Genomic DNA, 16435 nt, shown 5'->3' with positions numbered 1-16435 from the left:
CTTATGACATCATTAGCAAATGGTTACTTCCCATTTGTGCACCACTGGTAAAATAGCAGAAAAAATAAATAAGTGTCTGATTAGAACAATACCAAAATAAGGACACCTGTGTTTTAAATTTTTTAAATCCCTTAGCTTGAAAAGTTTAATTACTTTGACACTCTGACTTTCTCTTTTAGTTTTGTGAATTCAGTATTTTTCAAAATGTGCCTACAGACAATATGAACAATTATCAACCTTTACCTTTTTATGAGATGATAAGATCAAAATATCTTTTAAACCACCAAAAGGTTTTGCAAGGTTGTAAATTTCTTCTACAGAATATCCTTTATTAGGCAAATTAGAAACAAGGACCACACACATTTCCTCTGTTACCTTCAAAACAAATTAAAAAATTAAATGGACATTAAAATTTCTTTAACTGCTTTTATACTGAAAATCATATATTAATGTTAGTACTTAAATTGCATTAAATATTGTGTAAAGCCTGATAATTCAGAAAGCTGGTCTAAGTCTCAATTGAAAAAACAAAACCAAAAATAAAATGCAAATTTACCCTCTTCAAACTATATAGAATATTTGTAGTTCTACCACCTGTCATCTAGGCTAGGTCTTTAGGTCTCTTTCAAGCCATGTTTAAAAACACAAGTTTGAAAATTCTGACTATCATTCTTTCCCTTCACTTACCATTGTCATTCTTGTACCCTGTTGATGCTCTCTTTCCCAAACTCCGAATCAATGCATATCCTTTCAACTTTCTGAATAAGATAATCACTTTTAGGCATATAAAAAAAGGTTATCTAGTCTTCTCAGGACACTTACCCCATAACCCAAATGCCACTTCCCCCCTGTTTTCCATTCTCTCCAATCTGTTTTATTCTTTAAGACAATTCTTCTATCAATAACAATTTTCCTTTAGTGTAGGGTTCTTACTAATGGGTCTGTGAGTTTGAATTTAAATTCAGAAAAACATTATTCTTGTGGGGTATGTTGGTGTAATTTATTTATTAAATAATACACAGTACAGTATAGTGTGGACTTAGTAAGGGGTCCATGGAATAAAAAAGGTTAAGAGCCCCTGCCTTAGTGGGTATGTTGGGAAAATCCCCATAATATATGCTGTAATAAATTTGGCAATTTGTTGCTCTTCTTTGAAAAAGAGGTTGGAAGTTATTCATTTCATGAATCAGTTCACAATAATTTTCATGAGTAAGCCATTTATGTTCATAAATGGTCCTTCTAATCTGCTTTATGTGACTCTAAAGTACTCTATTGGTTGGGAAGCCGATGTGGCTCAACTGATGAGTGTCCGCCTACCATATGGAGGGTCCGGGGTTCGATCCCCAGGGCCGCCTGACCCATGTGGTAAGCTGACTCACGTGCAGTGCTACCACGCACGAAGAGTGCCGTGCTACGCAGGGGCAGGGGCGCTCCATGTACAAGGAGTGCACCCCAAAAGGAGAGCTGCCCCATGTAAAAAAAGCGCAGCCCAACCAGGAGTGGCGCCACACACACCGAGTGCTGACGCAGCGAGATGACGGAACAACAAAAAAGAGATGCAGTTTTCCCCAGAGCCGCCTCATAATGCAAGCAGACACAGAAAAACACACAGCGAGTGGACAGAAAACAGACAACAGGGAGGAAGGGGAAATAAATAAATCTTTAAAAGATAATAATAATAATAAGATACCCTATTGGTGCCTTAAAGTATTCTTCTTACTACTTAAAGAATGGAATTTCCAGCAAATGAATGATCTCAAAATCTATTATCAATAAAATCTAAATAACTGAGATTTTAGTACATTCATAATAATGACAGAAGTAACTAAAGGGGGGAAAAAGCAAGTGAACTTTATGCTGCTCAAATAAAACTGCAAACTCCTCTTGCTCCGCCAAAAAAGCAAAGAATAGGTATTCTAATTATTCAACTTCCATTTACCTCTAGAAAAAAAGAAAATCCACAGAATTCTACTGGTTTGAATTTGACAACCCACTGTCTATGTGAAAAGCCACTTCAGCTTAACATGCTGTTTTCAGTGAAAAGTAAACCTCAAAAACATTATATTTATTGATAATCTGCTCCTAAAGTTTTGTGACTTACTTAAGGCAACTGAGCCAAAACCAAACTAATTAAAATCATAAATTACTGGGATTTTTCACCATGTTAATCCTGTACATTTCTTTTTCCTACAAAAATATATTTTAGTATATAGTAATAAAAATATGCTGCATCAAAATTCTTAAGCTATAAAGGAATTAAATAAATTATAAAAACTGACCATGCTGACTGGTTCATTTTCTGTGGCCTCCAAAGCAGCTTCTTAAAATACAAAATAAAATAAAAATTTACACATGCAAATATTCTTTATCAGAATCCCACCTTATTCCATAATAGACTAGATAATAGCTACATGAAAAGAATATCAATGACAAATGAGTAGAGAATTAGTAAAAAGTAGCTAGAGAGTTAGCATTAGCTTTTAAATAATTTGGTTTCATTCCTTCTGAGACTTAAATTTAAAAATAATTCAGAGACAAAGTAAATAGAATATTCTTAATTTTATTAAGGCGTAATCCTAGTATTCTGAAATACACATATACATAAGTTATACAATATTGAGAACAAAATAAAATTTCTCTGGACTTACCTGAAACACTTTCGTTAACACTGTTTTCAGTGTCTTTGGCTTCCATACTGGTCTTTATTTCAGAGTTTTCTGCATGAAAGAGATGGCTTTAATAGTCTAGAAAAACACACTCACACAGTTAAACTAATGAATCTAAGCAAGAGCTTGAGCTAGTTTAGTAAACTTTGTCAGTTCAAGTCTCCTTAGGTTGATCTCACTTAAATCAAAGTTAATACAAGTTTATCTCTGAAAAACAAAACAATTCCTTTGGGGATTTTTAAGCAATAATTCCAAACTGAACCTCACTCATACACCAAGAGGATTTAAAGAAAAGAAAGCATTGAATGAATGATAGTATTTCAAGCTTACCTGGTACAGTTACTTGTTTACTGGCATCCTTGCTTTTGACATTCCCAGCTTTTTTTACTTCTAGGGACTTCTTTCCACTAGATTTTCCTTTTTAAAGTAAAATTGAACAATTACTGTAAGGGTTTGCCCAACCATGAAGCATGTTTCACACAAGTGTGTTAGTAAACAGTCATAAAATACTTCTTTTCCAAATATTATTTCTAATTATTTTCAGTATCTGTTCATCAATAACAGTAAAAGAAAATTTAAATTGAAATACAATTTTGTTGATGGCCAAAAATGAGCCACAAGTCTAATCCTCACCTCACATGGCAGAAGCACATCAAAATCTCCCCCCCCCCACCACCACACACAAAAACATTTTGCAATTTCTAAAAATGTTCCTTAAAAATTAAGTTATAGTTGACTGGAAAAAGACATTAATAAAGAGATCATGCTAATCTGAACATGCTACATTTATTTTAAATAATGTTCCATTTCTTCATGAAGGATATACTTTCTCGAATTACGGAAGAAATCTTTTTTTTTTCCCTCCTGAAGTAACAAACATACACCAGCTGAGAAATGGAATATAAAGTGGCATCTCTAAGAAAATGAGGAAAACTAAAATAAAGCAATTTATAAAGGGGGGAATGGCAGAATAGTCTATTACACAGCTGTAAAAAAAAATGTTTGCTGACCCCAAGCATGAAAATGTATCTGCAATGACAGATACTGATAAAGAACAGATTTAAAAAATAAAAATTAAAAAAGTACTATACATGTCAGGTTTTAAATATTAAAGAATTACCTACTAAATCTTAAAAAAGATTGTACAGATGCTACAAATTAAACTATAAATTATTACTTTATTTTAAAACCTGTTTTTGATATTATATTCTTTAAGAAAAAACTATAATAAACTTATAACTTCTCCTTCCCAAGTCTCACCTGTTTTGATTGAAGCTTTAGTACCTTTAGCAGCTACTGTTACCACAGATTTTACAGAACTCGCCGATTTCCCTAAATCACAAAAGCTATAGTCAAAACTGGCTTATATAACTAGTACGAACAATTTCCAAAGAACCTCACAGGAAGAGAATAAAAGGTACAGATTATATTTTATTCAAAATATGAAATGCTATCACCTTTGGGGTGGGTGTGGTGGATACAGGCCATTTTCTAAATCTGCAACATTGATAATTTATTGAGGAAGGAAACTATCACAGAAATAAGATTTCACCTCCCTGCTGGAGTTTCTTAAAAATAGCATAAGGTAAGTTAAATCTGAATGTGTGGATCAACCAGAAGCAAAATTACTAAATCCAAAGATATAAAAAAATCCTGTGACTATTTTAATGGTTCCAAAATCAGTTATATCTAGGGCCTCCCAATCCATGCTTGCTTGGTTTCCAGTAGACTGAAAAGGATTCAAGAACAACTACATCATGAGTGATTACTCTGACTCCTTTCTAGTGGTTCTATCTGGGTGGAATTATATCAACTGCTCAGACACTTCTTCGTATATATACATACATACACACACACACACATATATATATGCTTCTATTACTGTTTATTTTCTAAGATGATGCTATTTATAAAGACTGGAATCATCAAGGTTGGTTGAAAAGAATCACTAGACAGTTGACAATCTTTCCACTCAGAGGCTTAGCTCTGAAAATTAATATTCGTAACAGAGAGGTAGTATCAGTAAAGTGCTCAGGATCAGAAGTCAGTAAGCCTAGGTGGATATCTAAGTTTAATTTTGAAGCCTTGGATAAGGCATTAACCAATTTCTGTGCAGGTTTCTCCATTTATAAACAAGGGTGGTGATTGCCCTTGTGAGAATCTGATTGAAAACCCAAATCGTAATACAAGTAAAAACAATTATATCCACAAAAATTAATCAAAATAGTTTACAAACCCAACATTTATATCCAAAGACAGACCAAAATCTTTGTTCAAAAGGAGTAATACTATTCCTTACAGTCTGTCACTTAGCTAGTCATTACTTAGTCATTCAGAAGTATTACCACACTGCTGTAAGCTGGGCCACAGGGAAAGAAAACAGAAAAGACCTCAATAACAGAGAAGGTTGGAAATGTCTCTGATACTCTTTCTGAGAAACAGTGTCTCCAACTAAATTGAGCAATGAAATTATCTTATTTTGATAATTAAGACAAGGAAAGTTTTACCTATTGAATCTCATTCCTCAAAATTTGTGAATGACTAAAAATGTCAAAGATTAATATATTTTCCACAAATACTATGTTGCATGAAATCCAACATTATTACTATGTGCTTCTTGAATAATTAAAAGTCAAGGAATATGTCTAGAATCATAATAAAAAACATACCCGAAGATTTATTCACTTTGGCTACAGATGTCTTGGCTTGTCCCATTTTAGCTAAAATGAAGGAATAAAAATTAATAAGGATTACAATTAACATTACTTGGCTCTGGCAAAGAGATAACCTGGCAATAATCTTGAAGGCCATCATTCAAGAGCTCATGATCAATTTACTCTTAGAAAGAACACTGTCAGAAACATCCTTATATACATCTTTGTATGCCCATGGAACTAAAACTATAGGATAAATTCTTACACACGGACTTGCTGTGTCAAAAGGCATGTAGATTTAACATCAAACTGTCATGCAGAAAGGTTTTACCAGCTAATATTTCCATCAATAATAAATGAGAGTGGGGCTTCCCCATTTCTACACACAGCAGGCAACAAAAATGACTGATCTTTCAATTCTGAGATGGAAATTGTTGTGATTTTTAAAATTATTAGTAAAGCTGTTTCAATTTTCACATGGTTTAAATAATCTGTATTTCTTTCTCTGTGATCTTTCTATTCATAATATTTGCAAATTTACCTTTTGGGTGATTAGTGTTTATATTATTTTGTAGAGCTGCTACATATTAAGAAAATCAGTCAGTGTCACCCAGATTAAAAAAAATTTTTAATTGAGATTAAGAAAAATTCTCTACATTTTCTTGCAGTACTTTCACATTTTATATATATTAAATCTTTGATCCATCTGTAATTTATTTTGGTATTATAATGCTCTGCTTTTACAAAGTTGACTAGACAATTTATTGCTTAATTGATCTTTTCTCCACTAATTCAAAATATAAGCATAGGGAAGCGGGCTAGGCTCAACATACAGAGCGTCCGCCTACCACATGGGAGGTCCAGGGTTCAAACCATGGGCCTCCTTGACCCATGTGGAGCTGGTCCAAGCACAGTGCTGATGGCGTGCAAAGAGTCCCGTGACACGCAGGTGTGTCCCCCGCAGAGGGGAGCCCCACGCAGAAAAAGTGCCTGCCCAGCGCACAAGTTCAGCCTGCCCAGGAGTGGTGCCACACACACAGAAGGCTGACACAGCAAGATGACACAACAAAAAAGAGACACAGATTCCCAGTGCCGCTGATGAGAATAGAAGCGGACACAGAAGAACACACAGTGAATAGACATAGACAACAGACAATGAGGGGTGGGGGGGAGGGGAGAGAAATAAATAAAAATAAATCTAAAAAAAAAAAGCATAATAATTTACTAATGTTCCATATGTTTATTGGGACTATCTCTGAACTCCTGAAATCCCTTCTGTGCTACTGACCTTCGGTGTATTTATGAAACCTGTATCAAACAAGTCTAAATCCTGTAACTTTATATTTTAATATCTATTAGTATGTCCTAATTAGTCTTCCTTTGCACAATTTTCCTGCCTATTTTTGTTACTTTTTATATATAAACTTTAGCATCAGCTCAAATAGCTTCTAAAACACCTTATTAAGATTCATACTAGGTTCATAATATGTATTTATTCTAGAAAAAATAAACATTATATAATGATGTGTCTTACTATGTTAAGATTGAGCTGTTTTTCATTTAAGCCTTATTTTATGCTTCTTACTAGTATTTTAGTTATCTTCTCATAGCTTTTACATTTTTACTACGTTTATTCTGGGTACTCTAATTTATTTTTATAATTGATAAACATATTATAAATGGCCTCTACATATATATAAAATAACTTATGCCTTATTAATTTTAGCCACTTGTACTGGCTAGTGGTTAGTAGTTTTAGAATGTTAACTCAGGGAGGTGACAAGTATCCTTGTTTTTGTTCTCAACATTAATGGGAACAATTCTACTGCTTTACTATTAAGCACATGCTGGCTTTTAATATAACATATATGCATATATAAATAAAACTACATAAACACAAATACACTATACCATATTAAAGGCATTTTTTTTTTTAATTTGGGGGTAAACTTCAATGATTAATAAGAACACTTAATACACACGTCTTTCTGGTGTACCCTGTCTCATAAGTATTTCTGTTAAGGGAGGAGAAAAAGCTATCTTGGCTCTTCTTAGCACTTTTTTTTTTGGTAGGAGTATTTTCTTTCTCTTTTTTTTAAGTAGAGAAATTGTGAGCTTACAAAACAACCATGCATAATATGCAGTATTCCCATATGTCACCCCTCCACCAACACCTTACATTGTTGTGGAACATTTATTACAGATTATGAAAGAACATGATCAGATTACTACTACGATGTCCTTAGCCTACACTTATATTGTTTCCATATACCTTCCCCCTCATTATTAATGCTATGTATTGGAATTGTACATTTGTTATAGTTCATGGGAGAACAAGAAATCATCTATTTTTTTTTAGGAGTTACCAGGGATTGAACCCAGGACATCATACATGAAGAGTAGGCACTCAACTGCTGACCTACACCTGCACCCCACTTTTAAGACGTTTTTTAATGAATGTTAGGAATGGATATTGACCTTTACCAAATACTTTTTTTAAGCATTTATGGAAAGGATATGATCTATTTCTTTTTAATATAGTAAGCTGAATTACAGATTTTCTCATTTTGAGGTATCTTTATACTTCCGATATGAACCTCTTCTTGAGAACACACTACACATTTAATGTGCTCTGAGACATGACATGCTAAGTTTTCTTTTAAAATTTATACCAATATTGGTAAGTAAAATAGTTGTCGTTTTCATTTATTGTGTTAGCTTTATCAGCATCTTCAAAACATTTTTAACTTAATTTTGAGATAAATGTACATTCAAATGTAATTGTAAGAAATACGGAGAGATCCCATAATACCACTCACCCAGTTTCCCACGATGACACTGTCCTGAATAACTATAGTACAGCATTTAATCAGAAAATTGACACTGATACACAATCTATCAATATTCAGGTTTCACCCGTTTCACATGCACTGATCTGTGGGTGTATCTAGTCCTATGAAATTTTATCCCATGTGTAAATTAGTGTAACTTCCACTAGTCAAGATACAGAACAGTTCCATCACAACAATCCTTTGCACTACCCATTTAAAGCAACAACTATCTTCCCATCCTCTACCACACAAACCCAGAAAACCACTAATCTGTTCTTTGTCTGTAATTCTGTCATTTCAAGGATGTTACAGAAATGGAATCTTATAATAATATATAACCTTTTGAGATTGGCTTTTTGCCCCCACTCAGCAGAATTCCCCTAAATTCCACCCAAGTTTTTGCATGTTTCTAAAGTTCATTACTTTTTTTGTTAAGTAGCATTCTATGCCATGGATGTACCAATTTAACTCTTCATCCACTCAAAGACATAGGGTTGTGCCCAGTTGACAGCTAATACAAATAAAGAGGTATAAATATTCATATATAGGTCTTTATGTGAAAAAAGTTTTTGTATCTCTGGAATAAATGTAGTATATTAGTCTTTTTCTTCTTGTTCCCTCTCTCCCCATTCCTCCTCATCCTCCGCTTTTTGAGGTACAGGGCCACAATTTAACTGGGACCTCATATGTGGGAAGCTGGCACTCAACCACTGAGCCACAATGGCTTCCCTGAGTTAGTTTTTTCATTTGCTTGCTGTTTGTTTTTAAGAGGTATTGGGGACAAAACCCCCACCTACCATGTGGGAAACAGGTGCTCAACCACGTGAGCCACATCTGCTCCCCTCATTCCCTTTTTTAAAGGAAGCTTTTCTTTTCTAATGCTATAAAAACAATTGAACAAAAACTGCAGTTACTACTTAAAAGTTTGGTGGAACTCACATGTAGAAATTGTTTGGGCCCACCACCTTTACTGGAGAAATAACTGACTTAAAAACAAAAACAGTAGTAACCCCTAGATGGTGTCCTGTAGGTTTAGTGGGAGTAGATGGGAGGACAAGGACAGTGCAAAATTAATCTGAACACTTAAAAAGTTATTAAAAACTAGGAACTACTACAGACTACAGGTATTTTACTATACATTGTTTCACTGAGTCCTTGTATTATTCCAGAAAAGATTCTACTATTAATATGCAGATATTATACAAATGCTAACCATTTATGTAACACAGAGACCAATTAAAAAATGCAATTTGGGTCTCTTCTTTTGAACACAATAAATACGTCTTTCTAGAATCATCTTTCTATAATCAGCAAGATAACAAACTCATTTGGGGAAGAAATATTAAACATAACATACCAGTAGAAGCTGAAGTCACAGTATCAACAGCTTTTGAAGCATCTGTATCTTTTCTATTTAAAGAAAAAATTTTGCAAAAACTTAGAAATTCTAATTTCTATGAACTTCTAAAAATTCAATGCTTAAATCTAAAAATGGTTAAGAATAACTAAATTTGAAAATTTCCTATTTAAACTGTAGTTAGGGTGATAAAATACATTTATAGTGAAGTTGTAAATATTAAAATTTTTTATTTCATATGCACATTCATTCCTACATATGAAATTTACAAAATCACTTACTTTAAAGTAGATGCAGATGCTTTCTTTGAATCCGAAGCCTTTTTCTTCACCTCTTTGTTCTATGAAGGAAAAATATTTTGAACAAAAAGTGAGTTTCTTCTCCAATTATACAAAGCAATTGTGTTAATACAGAAAATCTTTTAAAATTTCCCATACTAAAAGTATAAAGGCTTACCATTTTTCTTTTTATATAGACATACAACAAAAATATTTTCTTCCATTTGTGATCATATGGCATAATTTCACATCCTGCCTTTTTATCACTTATTCATTTTATCATTACCCATTTTCCAAAAACATTATTTCTGAAAGCACTGTGATTTCAGATGTCCACATCTGAACCAATCTACCATCTTTTGCTTTGATTAATACAATAGCCTCATAATGAACAGTCTCTTTCCGTCCTTCCTTGCCATTCTACTATCTACCCCCAAAATCTGTCAACATAGAACCAGATTTATCTTGCCACTCCTAGGCACAAAACCTTTCATTACACTCAAAAAGTCAGTATTTACAATGGCCAGTTAAGAGTTTACACCAAATGTTTTAACTATTCTCTACCCCCTAACCACCACTTATCTCCTCTACCCTCAATCAAAGCACCCTTTATATTCCTCAAACAAGCTAAACATGCATGGATCTCAAAATCTTTTGCAGTTGTTGTTCCATCTGTCTGGAATGCTCCTGACTTTGGGTATGCCTTGCTCCCTCACCTCCTTCAAGTTTCTGCTCAAATATCACCTTTCCCCAACAGCCTCACTGAAAGGTACAAAGTTCCTCATTTCTGGAAGCAGGCGTAGCTTAGTTAGTTGAGTGCCTGAATGACTGCCTCCTATGTATGAGGTCCCGGGTTCAATGCCCAGTGCCTCCTACGAAGAGGAAAAAAGAAGCTCCTCATTCCCCAAGAGCATTTCTCTTCTCCTTCCCTGATATTTTGCTTCAAAGACTTGCTGCCAAAAGACGTAACATGCACATATTTTATTTCCTTGTGGTTCTTTCTCTGCTCCTTGAAATTAAATTCTGTGAATCACAATGAATGACAATCTTTTTTCCATGTAACTCTGAGAATGTGTTGCTCTGCAACAAAAGGCTAGATTATTCTTTGTATAATTATACCATTTTTGCTTTGTATAGTTACAGGTTGATCCTCCATAACTATGAGATTTTAAAGCTTTACCAATATTAATATGTGCTTTCCACTGATAATTCAGATTTGTTCACCTCTTTCATCATTTTCAGTTCTTTAACCTTCAACTATAAGCTCCAAGATGGGACCTGATTCTTCTGCAAATACCACAATGCCTAACACATATATGACTGCTTTAAGAAATAGTTTTTTAATTAAACTTTCATCTGAATTCTGATGTCACCTTTTCAGGTTTATCTTCTTGTTACTCATCAGATTTTCTATAAGACTCAAATTGTTGTTCACTGCCTCCCAGCATTATTTTTCATTTCCATGCAATCTTCCTGAATCATAGTTGACCACTTGTACTCTAGTTTTAGATGAACACAAGAATCTTGCTGAAAACACTTAAATTGTTTCTTTACAGAGTTGATAATCATACTTCTTTCTATATCAAGGAACTGCCCTCTTTAAGGAAAAATTTTTGAGTTTAGGATATGTATCCATTTCTCTGGGAAAAAAAAACTACTTGCTTTCATTAGATTACTGGTAATGGTGGTGGTACAGTAGCTCAGAAAGTGTTAAGAATCACTGTGAAGGACTGAGATCTATGCTGGCTTATTATGAAGACAAAGTAATGAAAGTTCTGCCAGAGTTTCGCTAACTCATTTTTTAACCCTTTAAAATACAGGGATACCAGGAAGCGGACTTGGCCTAGTGGTTAGGGCATCCATCTACCACATGGGAGGTCCGTGGTTCAAACCACGGGCCTCCTTGACCCGCGTGGAGCTAGCCCACGCACAGTGCTGATGCGTGCAAAGAGTGCCGTGCCATGCAGGGGTGTCCCCCGCGTAGGGGAGCCCCACCCGCAAGGAGTGCACCCAGTAAAGAGAGCCACCCGGCAAGAAACAAAGTGCAGCCTGCCCAAGAATGGCACCGCACGTACGGAAAGCTGACACAACAAGATGACGCAACAGAAAGAGATAGATTCCCGTGCCACTGACAACAACAGAAGCGAACAAAGACGACGCAGCAAACAGACACAGAGAACAGACAACTGGGGTGGAGGGGTGGGAAGATGAGAGAAATACATAAAATAAATAAATAAATAAATAAATAAATAAATAAATAAATAAATAAAGTCTTTAAAATAAAATAGAATACAGGGATATGGAAAATTTTGATGTTTTCTGTGACATTTTTTTTTTTTAATCTAAGAATCAGCAAAATGGATAGAATGTCAAGTAAATCACAGCCAGAGTCTGAGTCAGCTCTAATAAGGAACATGAAATGTGAACAGAAAAGTCTTTTTTGGTTTCAACTATCCATGTCAAAATCAAGATCTGAGGAGAGAGAACTACTTTGCACTGGCCTTCTTCTTAGTTTGGGCTTCTACTTCGGGCTTGCTCTGGCAAGAAAACGTAATGTTTTCCACTTGTGGTTACAAGCCAAAAAGACTGTCCATATATTTCCAATCTAAGGAAGTATTTACTAGAACTCTATTGGGGGTACTCAATCCCTAGACATGCTGCTCTATCCCAACAGAAGAGTCATGAGTTAACCATCTAATCCTCCTTCAATTCTGTACCATCCAAAATATACTGACTTAAGGGCAACAAAGACAGGTGGACTGCATGTTTTTTAGTTTCTAGTTGCTGATGTTTTCCCCAGTCATTACTACGAAAATCAGAACAGGTTATATGGCTGGACCCTTGGGATGTATGTTGCTACTTTACCAATCTTTGCAAAAAGCCATCGAAGAGAATTATTTTAATCTGTCTGAAACACTCCAAGACCTTAAATCTATCCTTATCTCCTTATTTTCTCAAATTAAACTTTTCAGAATTAAATAAGAGTAGCGTTCTCCCTAGTTCTCCAAATTTAATTTCAGCCAGGTCTTGCTTGACAGTCACTACTATAAACTACTACTTCTTTCTGTTCTCAGAATTATTAACCTACCTAAAACCATTACCATTATCACAAAAGACTGTGTGAATAGACTGAGTCTAACAAGAAATCAGTGCTCTTATCTCTTTATCCTCTTTAATTAATCTATGCCATCTTTCCTTGCCTTCAAAGTCATTTGCCTAATTCACTCTGCAGTCCTCTTTCAGTTAAATCTAATTCATCTATTTCATTATGCCATACCCCTGTTCAAAAGCCTAGCATAACATTTAACTGTCTACAAGTTAAGGTTTATGTTTTTAAATTATGCATTCAATTCTTCTGTAATCTGCCCTAGAGCCAAAGCAGGACATGTATCACAGTTTTGGTAAATCACATGAAGGCAAAAGTAGTTGGAAAACTCATTCTTGCCAGAAAAGGGAAACAAATTCCTTTTTACTCTTGAATAATTTTATTCCTTTCTTTCTGCTTATAAGATTGACATGATGCCAGAAGGCAGTGCAGGAAGACAAAAATCCCATCCAAGAGAATGTTCCTAAAGATATGGAACTGTTGCACCAACCCTAGACCACTAACCTACAAATTTCCTCTTACGAGAAAAATAAGCTCCTTGTTTCTTTAAACCCACTGGTCAGATTCTATGTTAGCTGAAACTGAAAGAAATCACAAACAAGTAAAAAGAGGATCACCTCCTGATACTTTCCAAACCAGGAGAATGGGGAAATATTGATGGAACATAAAGGTATATACTAGGATGATGGGTTAGTCTAGTAATATCTAATCAGAAAATATATAGGATCCATTCTCTCTCAATACAAATAATATTTATAATACATGTGAATACATATAAATTTTAAAAATAAACAAATCCTCTCCAAAATATGTTAAGAACTTCATAAAAACATTTTAAAGACTATTAAAGGACATGAATTGAAATCTAAATAAATGAAAAGATCAACATTTTTTTGGAAAGACTCAGAATTGCAAAGCGTATTTAAGCTGATTCTAAAACTAATATGAAAATATTTAGGGAAACAGACTTTGGCCCAGTGGTTAGGGCGTCCGTCTACCACATGGGAGGTCTGCGGTTCAAGCCCCAGGCCTCCCTGACCCGTGTGGAGCTGGCCCATGCGCAGTGCTGATGCGCGCAAGGGGTGCTGTGCCACACAGGGGTGTCCCCCGCGTAGGGGAGCCCCACGCGCAAGGAGTGCACCCATAAGGAGAGCCGCCCAGCGCAAAGGAGGGAGCAGCCTGCCGAGGAATGGCGCCGCCCACACTTCCCGTGCTGTTGACGACAACATAGCGGACAAAAGAAACAAGACGCAGCAAAAAAAGACACAGAAAACAGACAACCGGGGGAGGGGAGGGGAATTAAATAAATAAAAATAAAAATCTTTAAAAAAAAAAAAAAATTTAGATGTTATTGATAATACTGAAACACCAGTACTCATAAATTACCAGAGTGTAAATTATTCAGTAATGTGCTTTATCAATTAATGTATATTCTAAAACTCAACAATTAAACTGGTAGATATCACTAAAGAAGCACTATCATAAGTGCATCAAGTAAAAGCCTATGAAAGGCATATTTTAAAAAGTATACTATGGGAATGGATGTAAATCAAGTGGTTAAGTGCCTGCTTCCCATGTACAACGTCCTGGTTCAATCCCTGGTACCTCCTTAAAGGAAAAACAAAAAAAAAACCTGAAATGATAAATGCACAACTATGTCATTATAACAAATACCACTGGTTGCACACTTTAGATGAATTATATGCTTTATTAATATTTACCAATAAAATGGATTTGTTTTTTTAAAAAAAGCCTATGAAAGGAGTATTTTAAAAAATTAACGAAATTTTCCTGTTTACAGTACTGAAAATCTAAAAGTAACCTATTGGGAACTGATAAATTTTGGTATATTCATACAAAGTTATACCAAAAGGATTGAGATAATGAAAATTAGGAAAAGTTATAGGTACTAAACATGATTCATCTCTAAATCAAATCACTCATCACTGAAAAAATCTGTGCTAACGAACACCTATAGATTAAGCATTCTGCAGCATATTTTAAAAAAGGTAAAAGAATACACATATGCAAAGCAAAATTATTAAATATTTTAAATGAACTGTACAGAGAATACGTATGACTATGTAAGCCAAAACATAGAAAATGATCTAGAAAGACTAAACTCCTAAACATTGATAAGGGAGCAAAAGGTCCAAATGACTAGAATACTGTATGATTCTGTTTATTTAAAGTTCAAAAACAGGCAACACTCAATTACGGTATCAGAAATCAAATTATGGGCTACTTTCGGGGAACGGGAGGGTGTAAGGACTGGGAGGAAGCATGCAAAGGGCTTCCTGGAAGTAGTCTATTTTGTTCTACTCTGCTCTATATTGTGAACTACTGATTTCACAGATGTTTTCTCCTATTCTGTTACTTGCCATTTAATACTATTTGTCGTGCCAAACAGTATTTTATATATATACACACACAGAGAGATATACAGATACAGTTTTATCATATTTAAATTTATACATATATACTCTGTTGAGTTATACACATTTATGTTCTGTGCGCTTTTCTATACGTTTGATAATCCGGCAAAACTTAGGAGTTATTCTAACTTTTTAAAGTTATCAATAAAATATCTTGGGTCTAAATCAAGTTTACCTGTGATTTTTTCTTTCCTGGAACACATACTTTCACACTTTTTCCTTTTATTAGAAGAGGCGTTGTTTCAACATACTTCATGACTGCAGTAATTGCCTCTTTAAATTCCATTTCCAAGTAAGCCTAAAATACATAACAAATTTATTTAACTCCAAAATCTACCTTTAAAAATTTAACCATTTTAAAAATGGATTAATACTTCCTTGTGGAAGAGACTATGAAATGACTTCAAGTTCTGGTTGCTTCTGCCTCTCTTTTTGCTTTGATCTTGAGGATATTTTTCACATGTGAAATCGACATTTAACCTTATCATAATTTTAGAATTTTCTTTACTATTACTTAAGTAGGAAGAGAGATACAGGGTTCCACGGCAAACTCATGGAAAAAGAAGAAAGGTAAAAGCAAGGCTTATGGATCTTAAGAGGTAAGGATCTGGTATTGCATGTATGAAGTCAGAATCTCTGAAAGCATCTTACAACAAAAATGCTACCACCAAGTTCCCTTATGTCTCTACTTCATGCTCTGCTTAGTCTAGGATTATTCATAGCTTTTATGAACTTTATCAAGTGAGCTACAAGAGTATGACCCACATCCAAGAAATACCATACAAATGAAATCACCTGTTATAGTATAGTATTAACCTATCTAGTGTTCTAAAGTAAGGTTTGGCAAACTATGGCTTATCCCCTCTTTTTGTAAAGTTTTACTGAAAAACAGCCAAGCCCACTCATTTACATATTATCTATGCCTGCTTTCACACTATAAACGAAGAGGTAAGTAGCTGCAAACTTAAGTCTAGCCCATAAAGCCTAACATACATTCGATCTGGCCCATTACAGAAAGTGTGCCAACCCCAGTTCTAAAGAATATAAAATAGTATTTTGGTACCTTGTTCATTTGAACCTGAACACTTACATAACTCTCAAAGAAATC

General features: G+C 34.5%; 1 protein-coding gene across 12 annotated transcripts in view; it reads right to left on the bottom strand.

Annotated features, from left to right (window-relative positions):
• ZNF638 (zinc finger protein 638) overlaps positions 1–16435 on the bottom strand; it is a 156478-nt gene that overhangs the window by 21183 nt on the left and 118860 nt on the right. For all 12 annotated transcript variants that reach the window (XR_011646190.1, XR_011646191.1, XR_011646192.1 and 9 more), the window contains 9 exons: positions 15503–15625; positions 9790–9848; positions 9509–9561; positions 5336–5386; positions 3927–3998; positions 2997–3083; positions 2649–2717; positions 2280–2320; positions 244–375 (listed from right to left, as the gene is read on the bottom strand). Coding sequence is in view for 8 of the 12 variants with exons in the window: in XM_004473277.4 (XP_004473334.2) it covers positions 244–375; positions 2280–2320; positions 2649–2717; positions 2997–3083; positions 3927–3998; positions 5336–5386; positions 9509–9561; positions 9790–9848; positions 15503–15625 (687 nt within the window). In the remaining 4 variants the exon portion in view is untranslated. The remainder of the gene's footprint in view (positions 1–243; positions 376–2279; positions 2321–2648; positions 2718–2996; positions 3084–3926; positions 3999–5335; positions 5387–9508; positions 9562–9789; positions 9849–15502; positions 15626–16435) is intronic.

Source organism: Dasypus novemcinctus, chromosome 17, assembly GCF_030445035.2.
Source record: "Dasypus novemcinctus isolate mDasNov1 chromosome 17, mDasNov1.1.hap2, whole genome shotgun sequence".
Taxonomy (NCBI): Eukaryota; Metazoa; Chordata; class Mammalia; order Cingulata; family Dasypodidae; genus Dasypus; species Dasypus novemcinctus.
Note: the sequence above shows the minus strand (reverse complement) of the source record. Positions and strands in the feature narration are given on the sequence as shown.